This window comes from Equus caballus, chromosome 14 (genome assembly GCF_041296265.1).
Source record: "Equus caballus isolate H_3958 breed thoroughbred chromosome 14, TB-T2T, whole genome shotgun sequence".
NCBI classification, from domain to species: Eukaryota; Metazoa; Chordata; class Mammalia; order Perissodactyla; family Equidae; genus Equus; species Equus caballus.
The window spans coordinates 59837069-59849069 of NC_091697.1; the positions used below are offsets into that span (position 1 = coordinate 59837069).

The window sequence follows — 12001 nt, forward strand, 5'->3', positions numbered from 1 at the left end:
CATTTCTCAAAGCGTGTCCTTGTTCTTAAGCAACGCATAACTGTATTACCTGATTACCACACAGGTTTATGATTTTTCCTTCTTACATAACTGAGAGCAACACCATAGAAGGGAGAGGTTCTTATCCCACTTTTTCAAAATTATAATAGCAGAATTTAAAGAAAAGATATAACAGTACATGGATATCTTGAGTTAGACCAAAAGAAATGATGGTCTTGTTTCATAGGGCTTTAAAATAGAAGTAACTAAATAATCCATCCTGTAACTCAAGACTCCTCTTACTAGACACTAGATTCACCACCAAACCTCCCTACACACACACACACACACACACACACACAGACACACAACTAGGTCCTAAGAACAGAGCAGAGATGTATACTTTAGGGAGTCTTTTTGCAAATGTGCATTCCAAAGCCAAATATAAATTATTCTTGAATTACTATTTTTCTTACTATTCATGTCCTTCATTCCTATAATTAGCATAGAAAAAAAAGAGGTACACATTCTGTTTTTATAACAGTGAAGAAAGTAACATTTATTAGATTGAAAGCCAATACAGTCATGCGTTTCATAGTGTTTTGGTCAATGGCGGGCCGCATATACGACAGTGGACCCATAAGATTAGTAGCATATAGCCTAGGTGTGTAGTAGGCTATACAATCTAGGTTTGTGTAAATACACTCTATGATGTTTGCACAACAAAACTACCTAATGACACATTTCTCAGAACATATCCCCATCATACTCAAACATATAGGAGAGGAGCTGATTTTGACAGTAAAGTTGGACAAAAACAAAAGGCAAAGTCCAAGCAACATTTTTTAGAGTAGAACTAACCACTTGAAAATGTGTTACAAATCAGTCATCTTAAGTCAAAAGCCAAACTTCATTCATAATCCTAGAGGGAAGCAGTGTGGTTAAAGAAAACAATGTGAATTAAAAGAAAATCTCTACAATTATTCAATTCTGTGGATGGGTTTTTCAAATACTCTACTGTTCAAATAATTCAATTCAACAAATATGCACTGATGGCTTCATTAAGAATATAGTACTGGTGTTGCACACAGAAGGCATATAAACACAGCCCTTGACTTTCCAAAGTTTATAAAGTGCTACAAAGGCAACAAACACAAACACACACTACTGGACAACACAAAACATAATCAAATAGAAATGCATGAGACACTAAAGACAGTGGGTAATCACAAGAGGAGAAATCAAATGAATCAGGATGATTTCTGCAGTATGTAGCCAGAAAATCTAAGGGCAAAACTGCTTAAACAATAAGGAAATTTCTCTCACATAACAAGGAATTCTCAGTTAGGGTAGTTCTAGACATAGTAAATGGGCCTCCACTTCTCTGCAATTCTCTTGCCTGTGCCCTCCTGCCCTCCTTTTAACCTTCAGACTAGTAGCAAGATGGCTGCAGGAGTTCCAGATGTCACATCCAGATAAAATAAGCTCTAGGGAGAAGAAGGACCATTTCTTTTCTTTCTTCTTTCTCAAGTGCAAGAAAACATTTCCCAGAAGCCTCCTGCAGACTTCTCTTTTATTTCCCATTGGCACAACTGGATCTCAAGGCCATTCCTAAAACAATCACTTCCAAAGGAAATGAGACCTACCATAACTAAGATTAGAATGGATGCTGGTAACTACCATAACCATCCCTTTAGTGTTGGCTGAATATTTCAAGGAAGACAGGCCTTGGATGACAGTATGGTTTGGACTGGGGATGAAATAAAAGAGATAAATACATATGCAAAGGAAGGGACGTGCCCAAAAGTCAAACTGCAATCACATATTAAACATGCTGTTAGGAATAAATTCTCTTAAAAGTGCACTGTTGTCAGTCTCTCTAATACAAAAATTAACTTACTATTCAACAGTCAGTAAATGGAGGAGGAGTAGTCCTCTTTTTACAGAAAGGATTTAGATTAATTATCAGTGGGGGTAGTCAGACTCACCACTCCTTGTCAACAGGCACCCACTCAGCTATCTCTAGGCTGAGAACACTCCGTATTATGCATACAGATGACTGCAGACTCACTGTCAATGGAAGTTGTTCCTTGAAGTTTTCTTCTCCTTTGGGTTCAAGGTTTTACTCAAAATTCCACACACACACACCTGGCCCTATCTGCAAATGAAAGCATGCGACTAGGAGGCAAAAAGCTGCAGGGAGCAATTTCCCCTTCCCCCCCATCCAGAATTAACTGATCCATATGAAAACTGAACTTAAACACCAGATTCACTAAGCACCATGTTCAAACTAAGCAACCTGCATTTCAAAGGTTGTGATGTACTTATTACACAGTTTCCACCCTTTCCCTATCATATAAATTTATTGTTGTGTCCACAGTACACTAGGTGCAACTCTTACCAAAGGTCACCCACTGGGCAGAATCCAACACACGTTTGGTGGACCCACCCAAGACTGGCCTACACAGCATGTTAAAGGATAGCTGCCTACATTTATAAATCAGAAAATTTAACATAAAAAATCAAGATTTCTGACCTCTTTTGGAAAAAACCCCAGAAGATCTGGCAATACTGGGCCTACATTTCCACACAGTAACAATCCGTTGGAGCTGATTAGCAGCCAATCCTTCAGATGGGACCTGGGCTTTCCAGTTCTCCACAGATGGCATCACTTTCTTATATTATAACCTGACTCACAGTTATCTGCCTGAACCCTGTTGGCATCTGAGCTTGCAAAACCTGCTATGTATCTATCATAGCTCATAGGGCACATTTATTACCGTCAAAGCCAACCATGTTTTTCTGCCTTGAGGATACAACATAGAATAGGGATAACTACATTGGCTTTGCAGTCAGAGGGTCCTAGGTTTGAGTTCTAATTCTGCAAATGACTAGCTGTGTGACCTTAGGCCTGTTTTCACCTCTCTAAGATATATTTCTTCATTTACAAGCCTGTAAATAAACATATAAGCACTTAACACAGTCAACAAACAAAAGGCCTAAAGCCTAACACGTCCAAGCTGAACTGATAACTCAAATCCATTACTCCTTCAGTCTTCCTCTTAGTAAATCGCTCTGCGATCCACGTAGTTAGTGCTCATGCCTCAACCTCAAAGTCCTTATTATATACTCTGCCTCATCCTCCCCAAACCATCACCAAGGCAGTTGTTTCTCTCTCTAAAATATATAATTTTTAACAGATTCTTAGAATCCCACAAAACCAAACAGCAATTCCTCCCTCAGAATCAATCACTTTCCTGAAAACTGCCTAAAAATTCAACTATTTAAACAATGGTAGCTTGAAATTTCAAGGTTCTGTATTACGAGGAATATTATTTCCTTACACGGAAAGTAAAAACAAAATAATGAGGATGCCACACATCACTCCTTGCAAGGCACTGATTCATTGCATTCTGTAAACTTACACATTTCTTCAAATCTAAACTGATAATGAACTAGGACATCATGCTTAATCTGAAAATGAGTTTGAGAAAACAGATGAGAACTAATAAGTGAGTTCAGGAAGGTTGCAGGATACAGGATCAATACTCAAAAACCAATTGTTTCTACAGAACAACTGTTCAAAGAACAATCAGAAACTGAAATTTTAAGAAATAATTTTATTGGGTGTCATCAGAAAATATGAAATAATTAGGAATAAATTATCAAATGATGTGCAACGAAGAAAAATAAATGGAGAGATACACCATGTTCATAAATCCAGGGATTCAATGCTGTTAACATGTCAATTTTCCTCAATTTGAGAAAAGATTTAATGCATCTCTGATGAAAATCCCAGCAGTTTTTGTACAAATTGACAAGCTGATTCTAAAATTCATATAGAAATGCAAATAACTTAGAATATCCAAAACAACTTCAAAGAACAATACTAGAAGCCTTTATATTACCTGATTTCAAGATTTGTTATAAAACTACAAAAATCAAGATAGCGTGGTACCAGCTTGAAGAGACAAATAGATCAATAAAACAAAATTGAGAGTCCAGAAATAGACCTACACACATATGGTCAATTGATTTTCCACAAAGGTGCAGAAGCAACTCAGTGGGGAGAGGACAGCCTTTTCAACAAAGAGAGCTGGAGTGACTGGATATCCATACCTCGTACCATATAAAAAAAATGAACTCAAAATGGATCATAGACCTAAAGGTAAAACCTAAAACTATAAAACTTCATAAAAAAACATAGGGGAAAACTTTTGTGGCCTTGGCTTAGGCAAAGATTTCTTAGATACAACACAAAAGGCTGATACATAAAAGACAAAAGTGACAAACAGGACTTCACCAAAATTACTAATTTCTGCCACTTGCAAGACACCGTTAATAGAATGAAGGACAATTCACATAGTGGAAGAAAATATACACAAATCATGTTCTCTGAAAATAGACTTGTATTCAGAATGTAGAAAGAACACTCAAAATTCAATAATAAGAAAACCCAATTTAAAAAAGGGACAAATGATCTGAACACACTCTTCACCAATGATATACACGTAGCAAACAAGCACAAGGACATATGCCAAACATCATTATTCATCAGGAAAATATGAGTGTTGACAAAGATATGGAGCAACTGGAATTCTAATATGCTGTTGGTGAGAATGTGAAATGGTAAAACCACTTCAGAATAGAGTGTGGCAGTTTCTTAAAAAATTAAACACACATTTACCGTACAACTCAGCCATTCTGTTCCTAGGTATTTACCTAAGAGAAATGAAAATGCATGTCCACAAAAGATGGTTTATAGCAGCTTTATTTATAATAGACAAAAACTTGAAACAACCCAACTGTCCATCAACAGGTAAATGGATAAACAAGGTGTGGTATAACCATTCAATGTATTACTACTTGTAATAAAAAATAATGAACTTTTATGCATTCATCAACATGGATGAATCTCAAAATAATTATGCTAAGAAGCCACAACAGTATATACTGTAAAGTTCATTTATATAAAATTCTAGAATCTCAAGTAATAGGAAGCAGTTCAGCTGACTGCCTGGGAATAGGGGTGGGTAAGAGGGAAGGCCTACAATGGATGAAAAGAAACTTCTGCGGTGATGTATTTTTCACAGACAGACACACACACACACACACAGACATATTTATATATACGTGAATATGTATAGTCAAATATATATTAAATATTTATATAGTCAAATATATATTTTTTCAGACATATTTTTCACAGCGAGATATATGTCAAAATTTATCAAACTGAACACTTTAAAAATGTGCAGTTAGGGGCCAGTCCTGTGGCCGAGTGGTTAAGTTCACACGCTCTGCTACTACAGCCCAGGGTTTCGCTGGTTCGAATCCTGGGCATGGACATGGCACAGCTCGTCAGGTCACGTTGAGGCGGCGTCCCATATGCCACAACTACAAGGACCTGCAACTAAGATATACAACTATGTACCAGGGGGATTTGGGGAGATAAAGCAGGGGAAAAAAAAAGTTATATTAAAAGAAACGTGCAGTTAGGGGCCGGCCCCGTGGCCAAGCGGTTAAGTTTGCGCACTCCGCTGTGGCAGCCCAGGGTTTCACTGGTTCGCATCCTGGGTGCGGACATGGCACTGCTCATCAGCCCACGTTGAGGTGGCGTCCAATGTGCCACAACTAGAAGGACCCACAACTAAAAAATATACAACTATACAACTATGTACTGGGGGAATTTGGGACAAAAAAGCAGAAAGAAAAAAAAAGATTGGCAACAACTGTTAGCTCAGGTGCCAAGCTTTAAAAAAAAAAAAATAGTAAAAATGTGCAGTTAATTTTAAAACAAAGTAACTCCCCGCATATTAATAATTGGTAGCAAGACTGATTAATACAAAAAGCAAGACTTTTTCAATGCATTAAGTTTGAAAATCATGGCCACGATCTTTCTCTTCAGAAAATAATTCTTTCAAAGGTATATCATCTCAATACTAAGGATCAAAAACATAATCACTGATCACAAAGAGAACCTAACCAAAACAGCATTCTAACTAACCTAGTGTAATTTGAGATAGGCAAAAAGGAAATTTGGTTTCAACATTATTCAGTCAACTGTAGTCCACAATGTACCTTAAATATTAAGCTATTTTATTGCCAACCAAAAAGATATTTTAATATACTCATTTGAATAGCATTCATCTGGGTATCACTACTAAAATGTATTTTGAATTCTGCTTAGAATGAATGAAGAAGTCATGAAATCAGATCCAATTTAATTGTTAAGTGCTGGCATAGCTTGGTGCTTTCTGTACCACATTAGATGTCACCTCTACTCCCATCTGCCTGTTATTTATACTGAAGAGACAAACTGCATTATCTCAGCTGAATTTAACCACTAAATTTTTAGACAATATCAAAAGTGTGTACTCTTGTCTCTACCCAGAGATTTCTATTCTCCAAGTTAATCAGTCTCAGTTTCATCATATTTCTACGAAAAAAAGGCTGCATCTTTAAAGAAATGAGTTAACAGTGCTACCTCTGAATACTTTTAAGGCAGTCACAGAGAAAACTTAGACTAGTTCTGCATCATCCCAAATACCAGAACTAGAGTGAATGAGTGGAGGTTCTATGTTCCACATATTAGAACATCTTTCTGAGTCACTGCTGCCTAAAGGAGGAATGTCCTGCCTTGGGACACCTATCATCAGCAGTCAGGATATTACGATAGTGATTCAAAAGTCCCATAGATAGTCAATTGACACCAACTTTATGATTCCTTACAATCCTCAAATCCTCTTATGAATTTAAAAATAAATCTATTTTTAAGTGCCTAAATGCACTGCAATTCAAAAGTTTTAAATTTAAGCTGATCACACTACGAGAAGCTAAAGTCCTAAATCTTACAGTAATATTTTTGTTTAGTTCCACTTTTCCCCAAAGGATAGTGGCTTAAATTATCAGGCCTTGACCCTATTAAATTACTCTGATGTTGAATGAAAAGTATGTGCTAAATACGTGTCCCATTTCCTCAATCATTTAACGTCAAACACCAATTCCCTTTTTCTTCCCAAAGAAATATAGATCTGACAGGGAAAAAGAAAGATCTGTAAGAAATCTAGTCCAATTTCCTGATGTTACAGACTCAAAAAGGTAAAGAAATTTGCCCCAAATCTCATAACTAGTCAGTATAATGCCTATTAGCACTCCAATAAATCACCACCATTTATTTCCTCCAAAAGAACACTGTAAAAAAACGCATATAACCATTCACTTAGTTTAAGTGAAAAGTTACCTGGGCAATAATGTCATAGCCAGTGGTGATACTGTTAAGACTCAAGACATTTTGGTTTGCCTCTGGCTATTGTTTGCTGGTGCTGTTCACATTCCTAAGATTCTAAAGGGTTACAGAAATGGATACAGGTGAGGGTGTATATGTGGGCAGCTGTGAATGAGGCAAAATTTTTAAACAAGGGGAAAGAATTTATTTCTAATTGCTAGAATTTCAGAATCTGATGGAAAAGGCTGCATATGCCTGAATAAGAAATAGCAAAGGAGTGATGAGGTAATAAAGATGGACTACTGGTGGGATGCAAAATGGTACAATCACTTTGGAAACAGTGAGGCCATTTTCTCACATACATTCACCAGGCACCCAAACAAACCCACCCCCAAGAGAAATGAAAATACATGTCCACACAAAGAATATGGGCTAGTGGAGGCAGTACAGGACAGCAGTTAAGAAAACAGGCTCTGGAGTCACAGCCTGAATTCTGGCTCTGCCACTTACTAAACGTATTGACTTTAGGCAAGTTGTTCACCATGCCCCACTTTCCTAAACTGTAAAATGGAAATAATGTATAAGGCTATTATGAGGTTTAAATTAGGTTAATACATGTAAAATGCCTGGAACATGGTCTGGCATAATGTAAGCTTCAGAAGTATAGCCATTAGAAGGGGAATGTGGTTTAATACATGATGTAACACTATGACAGTGATTTTATTAGCAAGTCAGAGCACATTTTTAAATACATATACACACCCACAGCAACTGCGTACAACGTAGTGTTTAAGAGTTTACTTGGATTTGTTTATGGTCAATATTAAGCCTTTCACTGTTTCCAATTCTGACGGCCGTGGAGAATTGCAGGCAAGATATTTTCCCTTCCTGAGATTTGGTTTCAACGACCTTATATGAAGACAAGACCACTTACCTCAGAGGATTATTGTAAGAATGTAGTAAGATGTATAAAATGTTTAGTAAAGTGCTTGGCACATGTTAGCTAAAAACTGATACTACTTTATTACACTATTACTGAAATAAGTACATTATAACTAGAGTAACCATTTGTCCTTATTTGCTTATGATAGTCCCAGTTTATGCAGGTTTTCACAATGAATTACTAACAGCCATTCCCCTTTCTATTTTATCACAATATGTCCCAATTTAGATGATATATTATCTCAATATGTCCTAGTTTAGATGATAAATTATATGTTCACCCTAACTGAGAACTGAAATACTTTCAAGATTTTCCCTCTATTTAGTTCTTCATCCTCTTAAAGCTTCTCTTATTCCTTTTTTAGTGACATTATCTCTTTGCTCCCCAACTCACTGTCCCCCTTTTCCAAGCATACACACACACAGTCTCGCCCTCCTTATCTCCTTATCCAGGTGCTCTGTGACCTCAATGCTGCAAGTCCGGGTTCCTCTGTGGTCCCCTATTCCTCAGCAACGTCAGGTTTCCCAAACCTAATCTTTCTCAAATTCCTATCTGTCCCTTCAATTTGAATTGCAGAATAAAACCTAGTGACCTAAAAATACCACCACCACCAATAATGGATGAAAATTTTAGCTCTCTTGGGTTATCTACATTTTAACCAGTAATTCTAGAGAGACAATGCCTTAACACAAAGTAGAGAATATCTAATAACAAAATTTCAGATACCGTGACAGCTGAGTAGGGGAGATCATTTAAGGACCATTTTTACTCCTCAAATCAAACAATTTCATTCAGTTTCTACTAAATAAATATATCAGAACAGCCTTGATTTCCTTCTTTTTTGCCAGTTCCCAAATAATCCAGTCAAAAACAACAAAGGCTCCAATATTAGTTAACAGTTCTTAAGGATTTTGTCCTGTGCCGTCCCCTATCACTCTACAAATGCTCCCCTAGGTTGTAGGGATCACTACCAGGAGCTCAATTACCATATGTAAACTAATGACAGCCAAATCTACGTTTCCAGCCAAAGCTCTATCCCCAGCCCAAAGCTCTCAGCCTAGATGTCGTTCAGTTTCTTTCTTTCTTTATTTTTTTTTGAGGAAGATTAGCCCTGAGCTAACATCTGCTGCCAATCCTCCTCTCTTTGCTGAGGAAAAGTGGCCCCGAGCTAACATCCGTGCCCATCTTCCTCTACTCTATATGTGGGACACCTGCTACAGCATGGCTTAACAAGCGGTGCGTAGGTCCGCACCCAGGATCCAAACCGGCGAACCCAGGGCTGCCAAAGCACAACTGAACCGCTGCGCCACCAGGCCAGCCCAGTGTCATTCAGTTTAACTTCACATATCCAATTGCATATAGTACCTCTCCACCTGGATGCACGACCTCTGTGCCAAGCTTAACTGAACATTTCTTCCCCACAACTCCTCTACTCTAATCCCATTCAATATATTTTCATTAAAGTTTCTCATCTACCAAGTTCTCTAAACCAAAAACAAGGATATTATCCTTGACTCCTACCTTTCCATCTCTTCCCCCAGGGCAAAAAAAAAAATTCTCTCAACTATTTTTCCAATCTGTCTGTTTCTTCCCAAGCCTAGAGTTACTAGACAAGGTGTAGGCACCAACATCATATCTTTAAAAATGTCATAACAGCTGCTAACTGATCTCCTAGTCACCAAACCACAGCCTCTCCAATTTAGACCTATTTAGGGTAGAATGATCCTTCTAAAACAAATGTCTGATAGCGTTTTTTTTCCAACTTAAACCTTCCTTTAATGACTCACTATAATCCCCAGGAACAGTTCAATTCCTTAACATGACTTCTAAGTGCCTTTATGATTTGGTCCCCACTTTTCTCCTCAACCTCATCTACCACCTCTTCCACTCAACATCCCATAACTGTGCCATCCAACCATTCTCAATTTCTTTCTGTTCCTCAAAAATAGCAGGTTTGAGGCCAGCCCCATGACTGAGTGGTTAAGTTCATGCACTCCGCTTCAGAGGCCCAGCGTTTCACTGGTTCAGATCCTGGGCACAGACCTAGCACTGCTCATCAAGCCAGGCTGAGGTGGTGTCCCACATAGCAGAACTAGAAGGACCTACAACTAGAATATACAACTATGTACTGGGGAGCTTTGAGGGGAAAAAAGGAAAAAAAAAAAAAACCATCAGGTTCACTCACTCTCTTGCCTACAGGACATCACACTTGCTGTTCACCACTGCCTGGTATATTCTTCAGAACTTAATATGGCCATCGCTTCCCTCAGGATGCCTTCCCCAACCCCCTAAACCTACGTTAGGCACTCTTCCAAAGTATCATGTGCCTTCCCTTCAGGGCACTCATATTGCAGAGGTTATCAATCCTGGCTGCACCTCCAAATCGTGAGGGGAAGTGAAGCCCAGAATTTCAGATTCAAAAGTTCAGGAATATGGCATCCTGTTTTGGGTGCCATATCTTAAGAGACATTAATAAACTAGAAGGTATCCAGAGAAAACAGAATGGTAAGGAATCTGAAAATTACGTCACATAATCAAGACTTAAGGAAACTAGAGAGATTTAGCCTAGCAAAAAGGACAAGGGGAAGATATGACAGCCTTCAAATATGTGTAGGCCTTAGCATATGGCATGTGAAAGAGGAAGCAGACACTGTAGGTTGTCAAAGAGGGTGGAATCAAAGGCACTACGCAGAAGTTTCAGGAAGGTAATTTTTGGTTTAAAAAAAAGGAAGAACTACCTAAAAGTATAACTGTCCTCCAAAAGATACTGGGTTGTGTAGAAAAGTGGTGAATTCATAATCACTAGAATTTTTAAAGATCAGGGACACTAAAAAAATTCCAACGTTTGAGAGAATGTCAGCAGGCAATATCTACAGTCCCAATCAATTCTAAGAGTTTATGACACCTAAATTCATAAAATAGTTATGACTAGACAGCAGCTGATTAAAGCACACTACCCTGGCCTACCCTAAGAGGAAGCATACTTGCCCAAGATGTGAAATTTAACGGCCTGTTTCACAAAGAAATCAGAGAAATTACTCATTATAAAAATAGCTGAATACATTATATTTTCCTATATTAATGAAGTTTTTAAAGAAAAAAAGAGAAGCATTTTCAATAAGATTAAAAGTAGGCAGAGTCTATTTTTTTAAACTGACCCTGTGTGAAAACTTAGAAAAAAACCTAGATGCCAATTTTTCAATTTATTTAGAATGCATATTTCTCAAAAGGTAAAATGATATCAAAAAGGCTTCTTTAGGATGTTCTAACCTTTAAAAAGACTTTGCAGACTAACAAATGTTTGGCTTCTGATTTATATTAGAGGAGAGGGAAAGGCAAGGAAGAATTTTAAGAGGTTTCTTAATGTTTTACAGAATTATAATGGCCATGTGTACAGGAAGAAAAATTACTGAGAAGAATGAGGCTCAATAAAGACTTTGTCCTCTCTGCTGTCCTATTTGATTTCATCTTGAGGTTAAATTGATCTGAAAAGAAGTCATTTTTGCATGAGTGAGAAATGCAGAATTAGAATACAGCCAGGCGTTGCTTAACGACAGATACGTTCTGAGAATTGCATCATTAGGCAATTTCGTCATTGTGTGAACATCATAGAGCGTACTTACACAAACCTAGGTGGCATAGCCTACTACACACCTAGGCTATAGGGTACTAATTTTATGGGACCACTGTCATATATGTGGTCTGTCATTGAAGGAAACATCATCATGCAGTGAGTGACTGTGTAAGGTATTTATCCTCATGGTTTGACTTTTTTAAAAAGCACATAAAAATGTCTAAATTAGTAACCCACTACCTTTAACTCACTACTACTTAGAACCTCTGTACTTCTA

At 37.6% G+C, this 12001-nt stretch overlaps 1 protein-coding gene across 40 annotated transcripts in view; it reads right to left on the reverse strand.

Annotated features, from left to right (window-relative positions):
* Positions 1-12001, reverse strand: part of CDC42SE2 (CDC42 small effector 2) — a 131551-nt gene that overhangs the window by 67234 nt on the left and 52316 nt on the right. For 13 of the 40 annotated variants that reach the window (NM_001433545.1, XM_070232708.1, XM_070232689.1 and 10 more), the window contains 1 exon segment: positions 1968-2137. The exons of 15 other annotated variants lie outside the window; for them this stretch is intronic. Coding sequence is in view for 1 of the 25 variants with exons in the window: in XM_070232682.1 (XP_070088783.1) it covers positions 2134-2137 (4 nt within the window). In the remaining 24 variants the exon portion in view is untranslated. 40 annotated transcript variants of the gene reach the window in all.